The sequence below is a fragment of the Mesoplodon densirostris genome, chromosome 11 (genome assembly GCF_025265405.1).
Source record: "Mesoplodon densirostris isolate mMesDen1 chromosome 11, mMesDen1 primary haplotype, whole genome shotgun sequence".
NCBI lineage: Eukaryota > Metazoa > Chordata > Mammalia > Artiodactyla > Ziphiidae > Mesoplodon > Mesoplodon densirostris.
The window spans coordinates 92422411-92439575 of record NC_082671.1 but is presented as its reverse complement, the minus strand read 5'-3'; the positions used below and the strand labels follow the sequence as shown (position 1 = coordinate 92439575).

The following is a 17165-nucleotide window of genomic DNA, read 5'->3' as shown; positions in this document are numbered from 1 at the left end:
GTTCCAGAATTTGGAGGGAAGCTTCTCATGTCTCTGTTCAGAATTGAGGGGTTGACATTCGAACCTTGGCTTTGGAAGACAGGCAATGGTGAGGTCATTTCAAGATAAGGAAACAGCTTAAACAAAGGTATTTAAACCACCTCAGAGCTGCCTCTCCACAGGACCTTGCTGGAGGCTGTACTTCTCTGGCTTGCCACAGAGCACTACAGGATGCATTCAGTGCGCTTTTCTGGCAGCCCAGTTAACCTTTATTTTTCCTCTATAAGATTTGGACCCTGGAGCCAAACCAGGGAGCTAGCAAGAGTAAGGCAGGCTTGTAAAATTATAGCCATGTGCAGCTGTACAACAGTACTACCACTAGCAGCTGTGTTAAAGTATTTATAGAGAGAAAATTTCAGAACTAAGCTGAGTAATATAGTGGATAAATATTTGTGAAAAAATTTATTTTTTACTTATATTTTTCTGAGAGGGATTGAAACTGTAAGCCTCATCTGATGGAAGATATGAATAATTCATCTATGTATGTTTGAGGTTGACAGACTTGTAAAATCTTTTTAAAAATAAAGCTAGACTTTATATTAAAAAAAAAACTTCAGTGCTATAAAGCCATGTATCGGAGAGATTAAGGTATTTGAAAAGTAAGGAATTTCTATAAGGAATTCAGCACTTATTAAAGAAACACAGGATAGAATGAACAAAGAACTTACTAAAACTGTATATAATATTCTTTTCTGTATCTTAGTTAAAATGGTATCTTCTTTTGTGTAAGAGCTACATGGAAGTCAATTCACTTTTAATCTCTTAATGAATTAAAAAGTACATTTCTAAAAGTAGCTTATTTTAGACTTCCCAATGCTAAGCCTCTCTAAGCTACATGTCTCAGTTACCAATTTAATAGTAACAGAAACTTTGAATAGCATTAGCGCTCTAAGGTCTAGAAAACAAATTAAAACATTTTATCCAAAGGGGCAAATTTATTTGAAAATTATAAAGCATAATGCTAGTGAGATAAAATTATTTAAATGTTGTGAATTAGGATAACCATTTGAAAAACTAATATGGAAAATCCTAGCAGAAGCCACAAGATTTTAATTCCCTTTAAGACAATAATATCTCTTGTTAGGTATAAATGAAGATGTTCATTGCAGCACTATAAGCAATAGCAAAAATTAGAAAAGCTAGTGATTTAATCACCCAAACACAGTAACTTATTGCATGAATATTTATAAGTATGATGAATAAAAAATGAAATATTTTGATATCTACTAAATATAGCATATAATGTTTATTATAATTTAAAGTGTATAAAATATATAAGCATGTATAAGGTCATACAAAAAATGATACAGTAGTGGAACTATGAGCAATATAAATTCTTCTCAAATTTTTCTGATGTTCTAGGTGATCTTTTAATTTAAAAATATAAAATGATATATTCCTAATATAACTTTATACAGTGAAAAAACTCACAATACTATCATTAAAATACAGGTATTTCAAAATTATCATCAGTCTTAATTGTTAAATGGTTCAATATAGCTAAGGCTCAGTCATACATTTTTAACATATATGATTTCATTAGAAAAAAATCCAATTTAATAACTAAAAATCTAACTTTGGTAAAGGTTAGTACAACATATTATTCATCAACCGCCTGTTAAACTGTTAGGCAGAGTGCATTTTTATCAAAATACTTCCTTTTTATCTGGTATAGAAAGGCACTTTAAATGAAAAATATTCACTATTAGATCTTAATCATTTTATATTATCAGAGTCATAATACTTACCTAATTTAGTTTCTTGTTCCCAGGCTTGTTCAATAGTGTGAAGTTTTTCCTTGGTAATCTCCAGTTCTTTACTTACAGACTCCATTTGTTCTTTTAGGGATGCATTTTCACACTGAATAAAATAGAAACATCACTGAGCAACTACATTGTAATTCAGATTAATACCACAGATGTGACACTGTCTGAACTTTATATAATAATCTCCTAAAGCTCACAATCTAGTTTTTTTTTAACGAATGTAGAAGTTCCTCTGCATGTAATACAGATAGACATACACATAACATATATGTTGTATACACACACATATATTATTTTAAAATAATCATCAAAATCTTGTATATCTGATATGTGGCCCTAAACTCCTGAGTATTAGCTTCTGCCATGTTCACTTTGGCCAACGTGGAACACTCAAGAGTCTCACAATCTTCATAAACCAGTGCTTACTTCCCTCATTCATACCAAGGGTTACTGAGCATCCATAGCATGCCATCGGTGACAGGTACTGTAGGTTCATGATGAAAAGAAACAAACTTCTGGCCTTCATAGGCCTCACCATTTGGTGTCTGTGGGTATATGTGTGGTAGGAGTTGGGGAGAGTGTGGAAGGCAGCAGAGTGTAAACAGATAATCAAAGAAAAAAATTCACTAAACAGGTCAAGATCTAGAAAGAAACAGAGTACAAAACCAAAGAATAATAAAAAGTAGCATATCCAGGGCCTCCCTGGTGGCGCAAGTGGTTGAGAGTCCGCCTGCCGATGCAGGGGATACGGGTTCGTGCCCCGGTCTGGGAGGATCCCATATGCCGCGGAGCGGCTGGGCCCGTGAGCCATGGCCGCTGAGCCTGCGCGTCCGGAGCCTGTGCTCCGCAACGGGGGAGGCCACAACAGTGAGAGGCCCGCATACCGCAAAAAAAAAAAAAAAAAAAAAAAAAAAAAAGTAGCATATCCAGATAGAGTGCTTAAAGAAAGTATTAACCACTGAAGAGGTGGTATTTAAGCTGAAACTGATGGTAAAAGAAGGAGCCAATCTTGACAAGAAACCAGCCATGGAAAGAACTGATATACTACTGGTAAACCCAGATGCTCCAAAGCAGGAAAGAGTCTGGAGTATTAGAGGACTTGAACACAGTGAGCAAAAATCAGAGTGAAGAGGAATAAAAAAAAAGTTGGAGAGATAATAGGGGGCCATACCAGGCAAGGCATGGTATGTCAAGACAAGTAACTGGAATTTAACAGTTACACTAACACTAACCCGTACCCTAACATGTATCCTAACCCTAACCCGTTTTCATACCCTAACCTGTACCCTAAACCGTACCCATTCCCTAATGTATAATAGGAAATTAATGTATAATAGGAAATCATTTAAAGATTTAAAGGAAGAAGTTTTAACCAATCATTCTGAATAAAATGTGGAGAATAAATAAAGGGGTAAATAGAGAAATGAGAAATTAGTCAGGAAGATACTGTAAAGTCCAGATGAGAGATGACACTGGTTTAGATTACAGTTATAGCAGGGAAGATGGAGAAAACAGGATACATAAGAATTAATTACATTTGGGGGGAAAATGATAAAGGAAAGGAATGACTAGAGAATAATTCTAAGATATCTGCCTTAACTAACTGAGTAGATAATAGTGGCATACACTGAAACAGGAACAACTATGAGAGAAATAGACATCAGGAATTAAATTTGGACACGTTAAATTAGAGATTCCCTTGAAACATGAGTTGTTAAGTAGGTAATTCCATACAGAAGAACAGAGTTCTGAGAAGTCAGGCTGGAAACATAAAATGTAGGAGTTGGCACATAAGTATAATATTTTAAGCTCATTTATTCTTCATTTTAACAAATAGAATGTCTACTACATGCCAGGTATTCTAAGCACTGGAATGCAATGGTAAACAAATTCCATCCTAAAACTTGTATTTTAATGGAGCAATTGGAAAATAAGCCAATATATAACATACTGTCAGGTAATAAGCATTATGAAGAAAAATAAAACAGGGTAATGAAAATTTTTTTTAATAAATGTATTTATTTATTTTTGGCTGGGTTGGATCCTCGTTGCTGCACGCAGGCTTTCTCTAGTTGCAGTGAGCGGAGGCTACTCTTCGTTGCGGTCCATGGGCTTACTCATTGTGGTGACTTCTCTTGTTGCAGAGCACCGGCTCTAGGCGTGCGGGCTTCAACAGTTGTGGTGCACTGGCTTAGTTGCTCCACAGCACGTGGGATCTTCCCGGACCAGGGCTTGAACCCGTGTCCCCTGCATTAGCAGGCGGATTCTTAACCACTGCGCCACCAGGGAAGTCCCGAGATTTTTTTTTTTAAAGGGCGATGTTATAATGAAAAGGAAGATTAGGGAATAAAACATGACTTTCTGGTAACATGCACAATTACAGCCCAGTTCCTAGATACTGTAAATTCGTAGGAGAATAACAAAAAAGGGCTTAAGGTGTTTTAAATAACTTGCTACCCTTTTTGCTTCTCTTACTTCCAGACTCTTTCAAAGGATAACTGTGGCCTTGCTCCAAATCCCATTTTCATACCCCTGCCCTGGTACTGCACCCTCATTCATTACCACTCTTACCTCTAATATTCAATCATTCTCTCCCTTTTAGCTCTAAATTTTCTTTTCCTCTCCTCTCAAACTTCATTGGTCTCCTTATTAAATTTTTTTGAAAAAACACAGCAAATCCTCTTCTTAATTTTACCTTAGTCCATACCTATTTCTCTTGTCTGCTATTATCAAAATTTCCATTTTTTTAATTGCCTTTTCACCCATTCGGTTTTTGTATTTCTTTACCACCCACTCTGTTTTTCATCTTCTAAAATTTGATTTCCATCACCTTTATTCAATCCCTGAAGTTAATATCTATTAGCTCTAACTCTGTGCCAAACAGCAGGTACCAAACCCACAAAAATGAACTAAGTAGAGCTTCTGATATCAAGAGGCTTATATTCCTGTAGGAGAGGCACACATATAAACACATATAATATGATGTGATATAAATGGCAGAAGTAGGTACAAAATATAGAAATAACAGAGAGGGTGAGTTTTTTCTATAAAGAAGGATGCTACAGAGAAAAAGGTAGTGTCTGAAAAAAGTTTTGAAACATGAATAGAAATTCACTGAGCAGAAAAACTGGGAGAGGAGGAAGGGCTTTCTAAACAAAGAAAACTGCATGTACAGAAGAACATAAGAAACACTGTGGTGGAGAAAACTGGTAGTTCACTTTCTAAAACGTTAATTGTGAAACTCCTTAGAATGTCACAGTAGATGACATGAGTTACATGTGGGCTAATCACAAAAGTCACTTATTCTTTAAGTGACTGGCAGCTTTTGAGAGGTTTTAAGCAAGGGAAGGACATGGTCAGATGCACGTTTAGAATGATCACTTTGGTGGCAGCAAGGAGGATACAGCACTGGAGGTAACGGTATGGGTAATGGTTACCACAGTAAAGATAATAAAGAATAAAACTAAGGCATTGCCAATAGAGAGGGACATATGTTCAGAATTATAACAGATACAGGAAGAAAAGGAGAGAAAAGGATACAATACAGAGACAAAATTTTTTAAGGTTTGAGTAGAGATGAAAAATATTATCTGGGAAAATAAATTTTAAAAGTTAAAAATTACTCATTGATACGCTATCTGCAGGAGATTTCTTATCTATGATTGTCTAATGCTAGAGAAGAGAGGACAACAGACATGAAAGATGGGAAAAAATAAATTTTTATCACACTTAAATATTTAGAATTTTCCATAAAAATTAACATAATCATCTCTCTTCAAAAATAAAAAGTAAACTGATCATGATTATTTCTAGTTAATATGAATAAATAATGACTCAGATAATTTTGTAGGAGTCATTGAAAGCTATTCAGAATGTTTTCTTGAATGTGTCCCCCTAAGCAAGTGAGAGCTTTTGAGCCAAAAGAATTATATCTCCTTCCATTCCAATGAGAGGATCATAAAAGAGAATGAACCAAAAGACATAAACCTTTATTTTTCATAAAGGTAAACGAAATCAGGAGCTTATTTTGCCTGCTATAAAAGGTACGAAGGTCGAGTGGCTAGAAGACAATTACAAAGGGTCTGGGTCATATTCATAGACTCCTTGAATTAAACTAATGATACTCCATCCTATTCTTCTCTCTCTCTACAGTAAGAAAGGATAGGGATTTGCAGAACTCATCCAAGGTCCAGGAAGAACCAAGGATATCTCATCTACTCTCTGCTACATCCACCCCAAAGAGCCATGGACCATGAGGGAATAATTTACACTGGGATCAGGGCAAGAGAAAGGAATGGGTACTTAATAATGCTTCCTCTTCTGACTACATTATCCTATCTGTTCCATGTTCTTTTTTCTTTTTTAAGTACCTGATGGAAAGAGATTTCATTCAGCTAAATCACACAAGTGGGCTAAGGAAAATAACCTGAAAGAAGTCATCCAGAAGTCATTTTGCACCTATAGATAAGATACCACCAAAGAAGAATGGCTAAAATCACAAGGTTTAAGGATCACACCTACTTACCTCTAGGTGTTCCAAGTTATTTGTTCTTTGAACAAGCATATTATCTTTTTGCAAGATGTCTCTGTACTTAGCAGTCAATTCATTGTATTGTTTATTGGCCAATGCTAGTTCAGACAGAGAGACACTATTATCTATAACTTTTTGGAGTGCTGCAATCTTGAAAATAGCCATTTCCTATGTAAATAAAGATACACTGAATTAAGGTGGTGTATTTTTTTCTGGTAAAGCACTAGCCACTTATGAGGATAAGATAATATAGCTGAAAGCAAAACAGATTTTAGAATAATTTAAAAAATTAGATTTCTCAAGTAAGAATTGCATATATTACATATATTACAATATATTACAATAATTATTAATTACTTTAATACAAGAAATAATATTTGGAAATTTTAAATCATAATAAAAATAAAGTGAATCCTTTTATAACTCCTGTCATAGTTAAATGAAATTGAATTAATTTGAGAAACGCGTAATATACAGCAGCAAGAAAACATATCACTTAGAATATATCTTTGGATGGCTTTTCTAAATTTCATAAGATTAAAAAAAAACTTGTCTTTTGAATGGCAAAATTTGCATCATCACAGGTAATATTTCCAACTTTGCTATTTCTGCTTATTTATAATGAATAACAAACTAGCTTTATAATAAAAGAAAATTTTTTTTCGCAGGAAAGAAACATTATTTAGGGAAAAAAAACTTCTCTGCATCACAGCTATCTGTAACAAATAATATCAAAGGCTTTAAATTACTTGGTTCATCTTTAACTCTTTAGCTACAGAGCTATAAGAGTCACTATTCAAAGACACTGTATTAACACTAAAAAGAAATGACTGAACATAAAACCAAATTTATGAAGTGAGGAAGATAAAGAATTTATGAGTTCCCTGGAGGACTCATAAATTGGTTAGGACTCAGTGCTTTCACTGCGGTGGCCTGGGTTCAATCCCAGGTTGGGGAACTACGATCCCGCAAGCTGTGCGGCTTGGCCAAAAAATTTTAAAAATTAAAAAATTAAAAAAAAATAAAAAGAATTTATGGTTATAATTCATTCTGAAGTAGAGTAATGAGGGGAAAATATTTGTAATAGTGCTTCAGATCTCATTTTGAAAACTTCTCTATATAAATAAGTACACCCTAGTCTACCTTACCCTTGGGATTCAGTTTCACTTTTGCTTTGTGGTGAGGGAGATCATGTTTCCCATCCTTAAAAATATCCCTTTTTTTGGCTTTCCAATTGTTGCAAAAACAAACAAAAAATCCAGGTTGAACAATCAGGTTGAAGAGGAAGAAGATTCTAGTTCTTTCTTCCCTTCTATCTCAAACACTAGCTATATTTGTAATACTCTAAGAAAAGTACATTCTACAAAATCTAACACAAAATAAAAACAAGAACATTTCATATTGAAAATAGGTTTATTAGCATGACAATTTCACCCATTACTATATTTAAAAGGGGGTGGCAAGGAACTCAAGTTCATTTTAATTTTACTTTGAATTCTTCTATTTACATGCTCCTATGTAAATTTAGACATGTCAAATGAACATATACATGCTTAAATAAGGTCTGATCAGATGTAAAGCAAGGTGCAGAAGAGTCGCATGGCATGCAACTTTTTGTGCCTTTGTTAATAACTCGCAAAAGGAAACATTAGAAGGATTATCAGTTACCTAAAGGGGCTGGAAGGATGAAGGAGAATGAAGTGAAAGGTACAAGGACAGACGTAAGATTTCTCTGCTGACAGCTTTTGTACATGTAAATGTTTTATATATTCAAATTTAATTTTTAAAAAGTTATCCCTAAAACTGAAAACAAATGTAAAATAAATGAGCCTAACTATGTAGCAATTGTATAGCATAACCACACAAAGAGAAGAATTACTTCAAGTCACTATAGAATATGTTACCATGACGGTACCTCCTTAGTGAGAGATATTCTAAAGAAAATAAGAACTGTAAAGAAATTTTATATCTAGTAGCACTGGTATTGTTATTGTTAATACCAATACAAGATTAATGTTTTCAAATTAATGTATGAATATGTAGTATAAAACAAATAATTATTTTAATGTTATTTTAATAGAGATTTCCGTGTTAAAAAAATATAGTACAAAATCAAAGGTTAGTAAAAACTCCATACTCTTACTTATCCTAAAATGTTAAATTTGAATTAAAAATAACAATATGAACTCATGATTTAAATCTATACATATTTTCCTAACTGGACTAGTAGCAATGACACTCCAAGAGCAATGACACCTGGGATTGGTTTTTGGTATCTAAATGCTGTCCCCACTAAAATGAACCAGGGCTCTTTAGAGAAATGGCTTATTCTAAGCCTGCCTAAGAAGTATACAAGGTACATCTTGGACATATGTTGTTCCAGAAAACAAACTAAGCTTTGCAGCTTGGTTCAAAGACTAATGTATTTCTGTCAAATAGGATATAAGAACCTTCTTTAAAGGGCTCTCACTGGCCAAAGTTGAAGACAAAAGAATAATGATTACACCTGAGTAAAACACACTGAATATTTAAAAGTGTGTGAGTCTGTTATGATACTCAAAGAAGAGAAAGCTGGAGGGTGCAGTGGGTGGGAGGGGATAGGCAGAAGCAGGCTACACAAACTCTGTATTCTGAAAACTGGTTATTAAAAGGAAAGAATGACCAGTTTTTACCTTGCCTTTCTAGTTAGGAACCATACTTCAAGGTAACCAAAGAGCTTGGGCTAATGAGGAGAAGCTCTTTATTTTATAAAGAATACCTGCTAGTGGGCTTCCCTGGTGGCGCAGTGGTTGAGAGTCCGCCTGCCGATGCAGGGGACACGGGTTCGTGCCCCGGTCTGGGAAAATCCCACATGCCGCGGAGCGGCTGGGCCCGTGAGCCATGGCCGTTGGGCCTGTGCGTCCGGAGCCTGTGCTCCGCAACGGGAGAGGCCACAACAGTGAGAGGCCCATATACCGCAAAAAAAAAAAAAAAAAAAAAAAAGAATACCTGCTAGTAAATGAAGAGAACATAATATAATTAGAAAATAATGATTTTTGCAACTCTTAATGAAATAATTGGGTCAGGCAACAACAATCACCAGTGGACACTAAAACCATTAGGAAAATTGCTGAAGAACTGGTTATTTGCATGGTATCAAAATATCACCAAAGAATTAACTAAATCACTTAATAATGGAGATATATGGCTGTCTCCCCCTTAACAAAGTAATCAATCATGAAACATGGGACTACAAGACATTCCATCTCTCTTTTTTTTTTTTTTTTTTGTGGTACGCGGGCCTCTCACTGTTGTGGCCTCTCCCGTTGCGGAGCACAAGCTCCGGACACGCAAGCTCAGCGGCCATGGCTCATGGGCCCAGCCGCTCCGAAGCACGTGGGATCTTCCCGGACCGGGGCACGAACCCGTGTCCCCTGCATCGGCAGGCGGACTCAACCGTTGCGCCACCAGGGAAGCCCCAGACATTCCATCTCTTGAAGTGATACACTATAAAGTATTACTTATAAAGTACAAAACATTACTTATGAAGTGTTCTTGCCAAAAATATTTAACCTTAATACAACCAAGGCGTCAAAGCTAACTTTTAGTAAATACAATGGATACAGGAACAAGTAAAATTATGAAAGAAAATAATCAGATAAATATTCATTATTTTTCAGAGAGAGGAGGAAAAAAAGGGGGAGATTCTATATTAAAAGGACTTAGGACATGTAACATCCAAATACAATGCAGGGTCCTTGACTGGATACTGGGACAACTGAGGAAATGTGAATATGATCTGGACATTAGATAATATAAGGTATTGTCAATTTTGTTAAGTGTGATAAAGTTGTTGTGGTTATGTAGACAGAAAAAGACTTTTTTAGAGTTGTACACTAAAATATTTAGGGGAGAAATGTCTGCAATTAAAATATTCTTACAAAAAAACAGATGAAGCAATTAGAGTGGATTGTTTTTAAATGTTAACTATTAATCCAGGTGATGGGTATTTATCATACTATCCTTTCTTCTTCTTTTTTTTTTTTTTTTTTCGGTATGCGGGCCTCTCACTGTTGTGGCCTCTCCCGTTGCGGAGCACAGGCTCTGGACGCACAGGCTCAGCGGCCATGGCTCACGGGTCTAGCCGCTCCGTGGCAGGTGGGATCTTCCTGGACCGGGGCACGAACCCGTGTCCCCTGCATCGGCAGGCGGACTCTCAACCACTGCGCCACCAGGGAAGCCCTATCCTTTCTTCTTCACGTTTGAAAACTTTCAGAGTTGAAAAAAATCAGACGTACCTTAAAACGTTGCAAACGTCCAATTTTTTCACCAACTTCAGCCTCCACTGATATCAATTCATTCTTCTGTTTCCAATTTTCTTTTCTAAGTTGTCTCTCCATTTCTACTAAAGTAGTATATTGCCTTATGAGTGACTTTTCATTCACTTGTAAGACTGTGATCTTTCTGCTATTTTCTGAAAGTGTTTTTTTCATTTCATCTGAATCCATCTGAAGAGCACTGAGCAAATTCTGCACAAAGTCACATTTATATTACTTGTTAAATCTAGCTATCTTAGTTTGTATATTGATTTTAAAAGTGCTTTACTTACATTATATTCTTTTATTTTTATAGCATCTTGTTGGATTTGACCCTCAAGTTTTCTCTTTTCCTCTTTCATTGTTTCAGATTCTGTTTTCCAGGTCTCTTTTTCACTTAAAAAAATAAAAATGACAATACAGTAAACCTAATAAAATATTTAACTATAGGAAGAGATAGCTATAGATTATAGAAATTTAGTTTCCATAAAATAAGAGAAATCATAACTAGTCAAAATCTGATAACATAAGTAGAAATTCCACTTGGAAGGATTTATCCTGAAAGTTATATTTTTATTTAATAAATGAAAGGTAAATAAATTATTTTATCAAATTATTTTCATTAATCTACAAATTATTACTCTACAATTGTTACAATATAACAATTGCAGCTGAATCTTATAAACATTTTATTAAAAACAGAAAACAATTAAGAAAATGATCAATACCCCAAACTAATTCTGGAGATCAAGTCTCAGTATTCTGACCTTACTCTTAAATTTGAGTGTTAAATACTTATAAAATACCTAGAATACAAACAAAATGAGAAATCATTAGACTTAAAAGAAGGTGTATAAGACATTGTTGCCTACCCAGACCTGCAATCTGCTTGGCATAAACCAATTATGGTGTCAGCATCCTCTTTGAACTGAATGATTCAAACCTGGACATATATATGACTTGGACAGCTCATTAACCCAATTCTGATTAATGAGATCTAAGTCTGCCAGCAGCCTTTGGGAAAAATTTCATGTAAAAATAAAAAGTTATGTGAAAAAAAAAATGCCCCTCTTCTTCAATGGTCATGGTTCCATCTTCCTTGAACTTCTTCCTGCAGCTATTTTATAACCAACAGAGGAGATAATATGACCTATACTATAAGACTTCCAAACATGACCTACCCTATAATTAGCTTTGGTTTTCTTGTTAGATCAAATCCTAGTCACTCTTAGGGTTTAAATCACCTTTAATCAGGTATTCTAACTATTACTAAGGATATTAGTCATTGGTACAGATGAGATGGCAGAGATAAGCACAAACAGGTTAGTTCCCCATGAAAATATATGAATAATGATGAGGGTGACGATGAAGGACGATGCTAACAGCTGACATTTATAAACAGTTCATATGTGCTATAATGTTCACAAAATACTCATATCTGGGCATTTTCACATAATTCACTTAAGTTTCATAATAACCCTATGAAAAAGTATTACTATCACAGAATTTTATAGATAAGGAACTAAGACACAAAGTGGAGGTGAAGAGGCAGGAAGAAAAAGTAAAAGAAAATATCTAAATATTTTTTGTTACTTAGCTTTAACACCAATATTCTTCAATTATACTTATAAAGTTTTGCTAACACCTATACCTTAGGTATTCTTTATATAATAAGCTTTGTTGATGACGAATTACTGCGAATTTTCTGTTATAGTCTTCAAGAGAATCTTCTAAATTCTTTAACTTATTTTCTTTATATTCTAGTTCCTAAAAGTTGGTTTAAAAATGAGAATGAAAAAAGCATCAGGATATATTTTAAATTTGAAGGTATAAATTCATATTCTGACAAGATTATAGAAAAATATACAAAAGATAATAGTCAGCAAATCCATAAGCAGCACAGGTCATTTCTGTGATTATTCTGAACACCTTATGGCATATGGAATGAGGTAATATGTGTAAATGAGAAGTGTTATGAAACAGGTAAAATTATTTTCATCATATAGAATAGTTACAGTAACCATACAAATGATCAGATACAGTGGTTACAAACTCACCTTTGGCCACTCAGTCCCACATACCCTTTAGTGAACATATGCATTCATAGCTCCAGTCAAATTGTCCTTTCCAATTATTTCATTTTGAAGATGAAGAAACTTGAGACTTAGAAAGATCAAGTAACTTACTCAACATTAAAAAACTCATTACTACTACCCTTGGTAACCATTTTCTAAGCACACATGCCAAGCTCAGTGCCAAGTGCTTTACATATTGCAGATCTAACACTTGCAGTTAGGTCTGGCTGACTCCAAAGACCTTGCTACTTCTATCACTCTATGCTGCCTTAGGATTGGGAGTCCAAGTACTTGTTTTGTCACTTTGAACAGGTTTTCAGATTCCAAATTGGTTCTTTAATCTACCACAGTGCGTTTTTTATATAAAGATGTGTTTTTTATATAAAGATGAAAAAAATGGGGCTTCCCTGGTGGCGCAGTGGTTGAGAGTCCGCCTGCCGATGCAGGGGATACGGGTTCGTGCCCCGGTCTGGGAAGATCCCACATGCCGCGGAGAGGCTGGGCCCGTGAGCCATGGCCGCTGGGCCTGTGCGTCTGGAGCCTGTGCTCCGCAATGGGAGAGGCCACAACAGTGAGAGGCCCGCATACAGCAAAAAAACAAACAAACAAAAAAAAAGATGAAAAAAATGAATCTTATCACAAGTAACGTGACAATGTAATACTTTTATCACTTATTGACAGTGATCCTGTATTGAAGAAGAATAAATTTATGAAGAATGCTAAAATTATAAATTTAAAAGTAATGATATAACATGAATTATAATGTTCTAATAAGTAAATTCTAATACTCAAAAAAGATTAATTAATATAATATACAAATACAAGCATTTTATAATCATAACTCAAGTATATTCATAGATGGATTATTTAGGAGAGGGAAACAGCAGTGCTTATAATAAAAAACTTACTTTCATTGATTCTGAACACATTTTTGTGATTATATTTGCAGTGTATGTGATATTACGGGTATTCACACTCAAATGAATTAATGAAAAGCATCTCTCATTACGCCATTCATAATGACTGTAATATAGACAGCAAAACTGAGAAACAAACACAAGGCAAGCAGTATCCTTTCTAATTTGCTAACAGATTAACTAATAACTTACAGGGTAAAGGGAAGAAAGAGATAAAAGACAATTTTGTTTAAAAGTTTCTTCTTGTAGTTAACACACAAAAAAAGGAACGATTCTAATCACTACACAAAAAGCTGTGTCAGACTTTATTCATGTGAATTGCTTTTCCAACCAGCAATAAATAAAAGAGCTCACCTTATTTATACATTACTACCTCATAGTAGCTGCATGTTATGCTATCTGTCAATCATATATTTCATATGAATGGCACGCATGCTTCTCATTCAGATGAATGGAATAAACTGCTTTTATTCATAACATTCCATCTAATATCAAAATCATTAAAAAAACATTTCACTGTTAATATTCTAAGAACGCAAAGGAATATATGATGATTAAATTATAAAACATACTATCAACTATTTTTGTTACTCACATATAAAATTTTCAGTACCTGTAAGATATGTATTAAATATTCATTCTGAGAATTAATGATATTGGCACTAGATGGTGCTACCCCATCAGGTAAGTCTACTCCTTTAAACACAACATTTGATCCTTCTGATTGTCGTAAAAGACTGGTCTCTTTTTCAAGATGATCTATCTGCAAACGAACAGTTCAGAAATGAGAACCTCATCTCTTACACCCAAAGAAAGACAAATTTAAAAGCAGTAACTAACACTTCCTACTGAATATCTTGAACAAGTAGATATATGAATGCTCTGCCAAGTATTAATTAAATTATAATTTAATTTATAATTACTACTACTCAGAAATGTCTAGGAATATATTTAGAATTTTTGTATCCTTTTATGTTATACGGTACTTATTTTTCCACTAATTTAATTTAAAAAATTCAAACAGAAGTTTTCTGAATGTTGAAAGAATTAATTAAAGGGTCATTTTCTCATAAAATAGTCATTTAAAAAAAATTAAATGTTTCACATTAAACCTTTATTCATATGCTTAGCATTTTCTTTTATATAATAAAATTCTCACCTTTAAATTTGCTTTTGTCAACTGCTGAGAATAATTTATAGCCTCCTTCCGAGATTCCCTGAGCTCCTGTCTTAATTCTTCATTCCTTCCAGTAAGTTGATCAACTTGGGCTTTTAAATGCAGATTGGCATCAAATATTCCTTCTGCATTCTTTGATTCTATAGCCTAATATATTTAAATTATATAGAAGAAATGTGAAGAAAAACACTAAAGTCATAGTAAAAAAAATGTATGTTTAAATAAAATTCACATTTAAGCATTTTACTATTCCCATGTATAATAAAATATACCAAATCTATCTCTTATTTATAAATTTAAATTGATAAAATACCAGTCTAACCTACAACAGTATTACCAAGCATACTAATCACTTCATTCTAACAATTAACAATATGTAGCTAATCCAAGTAGACTGGTAGACCAGAAAAACTAGACAGGAACAACATGACTAGGGTTCAAATATTAACCAATCTCTTATTTGCCGGGCAAGTGACTTGAAATTCCTTATACCTTAGCTTCCTTAACTCTAAAGAAGAGGAAATAATGTTAGCTCTGTCTACTTCACAAGGTTTTTATACAGTCAAAATGAGATAATTTATATGTAAATGCTTTGAAACCATGAAGCATCTGCATTTAAAGAATGAGCAAAGGAATGAAATAGCTACTACATGTAATTAATTAAATTTTTCATTGCTTCCTCTCCATACAGTTGAAGCATACATAATAACAAAGTCAAAGTATGATAAAATAGTGTTATCCAAGAGTGCTGGATAAACAAAAATAATCTGTCAAATTTTAAAATACTATCCAAGAGGCTTCACTGCTCCTAATTCCCCAATAACGGCATATATAAATATATCTACCATTATGTACACATATACACAATACATACATACCAATAGATCTGGACTTTATGGAACAAAACTGTTAAATGCAAAGTAAAGCTTCAGAAATGAAGGCAGAAGACAAAGAAACTAAGATGAGTAAAATTATATGTAATATCCTATTCAGGAGGGTGATCTGGGATTTAACTCAAGGCAGTAAGTCTGTAAGAGTAAGCCTTTACCCTAAGGAGAACAGAGCAGGCCATGTGGAGTAATAATTTATACTAATTCAAAGGGGATAGCAGAAAGAAGTAGGCAGAAGGAGGTATTCTGACAGATGACAAAGTAGTCTAGTTAGTTGTCTTGCTGAAAAATAGCAACATGTTATCTATAAATCCTTCTGGTAAAATGAAATTGAATTAAATGGTGATTAGGAGCCCTGAAAAACACCCTATAGCAATAGAAAGTGAACTTAAGTGCAGAAGCCGGAATTATCTGATCTAAAGTGTCACTGATTCTGATGACTTCTTAGAAGACACACTGTTAGGTCATTCAGATGGGGCATATCAATCAGAAAAAAAAATTGATAACCCAGAAGAGAAGCACACAAAATCGATGGAAACAAGAATCCTAGGAAGACCACAGGCTGTCAATTAAAATAAAAAAACTTAGAATCTTTCTGGGTTATTCATTCTGTTTCTATTTGGTCACTAAATAGAGTTTCCCTTGCAGAACAGAGTTTGATCTGAGTATTAGTAGTGGGTAGCATCACAGACAAAAGATGTTCACATAAGAAAGTATGAAGAATCACTTTAGATACTTAAAATAGTGGAGAAAAAACAAAGTCACCAACCAGAGAAGAAAAGTCAGAATGATAAAGGGATATACAGGGAATAAAGGGAATCAAAAGGCTTTCATAAATTTTGTTAAATGATTTTCTACCTCAGAAAGATTTTAACATACTAGTATCACTGTCTGTTAATAAACTGGTACTATTATAAAAAGAAACATTCCATGCAAATGGGAATCAAAAGAAAGCTGGAGTAGCAATACTAATATCAGATAAAATACACTTTAAAATAAAGAATGTTACAAGAGACAAGGAAGGACACCACATAATGATCAAGGGATCAATCCAAGAAGTAGATATAACTATTAGAAATATATATGCACCCAACATAGGAGCACCTCAATACATAAGGCAACAGCAAATAGCTATAAAAGAGGAAATCGAGAGTAACACAATAATAGTGGGGGACTTAAACACCTCACTTCACCAATGGACAGATCATCCAGACAGAAAATAAATAAGAAAACACAAGCTTTAAATGACACAATAGACCAGTTAGATTTAATTGATATTTGTAGGACATTCCATCCAAAAACAGCAGATTACACTTTCTGTTCAAGTGCACACAGAACCTTCTCCAGGATGGATCACATCTTGGGTCACAAATCAAGCCTCAGTAAATTTAAGAAAACTGAAATCATACCAAACATCTTTTCTGACCACAATACTATGAGATTAGAAGCCAATTACAAGGAAAAAAACATAAAAA

At 34.2% G+C, this 17165-nt stretch overlaps 1 protein-coding gene across 3 annotated transcripts in view; it reads right to left on the bottom strand.

The window, feature by feature from the left end:
* CEP290 (centrosomal protein 290) overlaps nucleotides 1-17165 on the bottom strand; it is a 93825-nt gene that overhangs the window by 45300 nt on the left and 31360 nt on the right. For all 3 annotated transcript variants that reach the window (XM_060111777.1, XM_060111776.1, XM_060111778.1), the window contains exons 20-26: nucleotides 14783-14947; nucleotides 14237-14386; nucleotides 12283-12398; nucleotides 10925-11027; nucleotides 10614-10844; nucleotides 6331-6504; nucleotides 1788-1899 (exon numbers count right to left, since the gene is read on the bottom strand). In XM_060111777.1, the coding sequence (XP_059967760.1) occupies nucleotides 1788-1899; nucleotides 6331-6504; nucleotides 10614-10844; nucleotides 10925-11027; nucleotides 12283-12398; nucleotides 14237-14386; nucleotides 14783-14947 (1051 nt within the window). The remainder of the gene's footprint in view (nucleotides 1-1787; nucleotides 1900-6330; nucleotides 6505-10613; nucleotides 10845-10924; nucleotides 11028-12282; nucleotides 12399-14236; nucleotides 14387-14782; nucleotides 14948-17165) is intronic.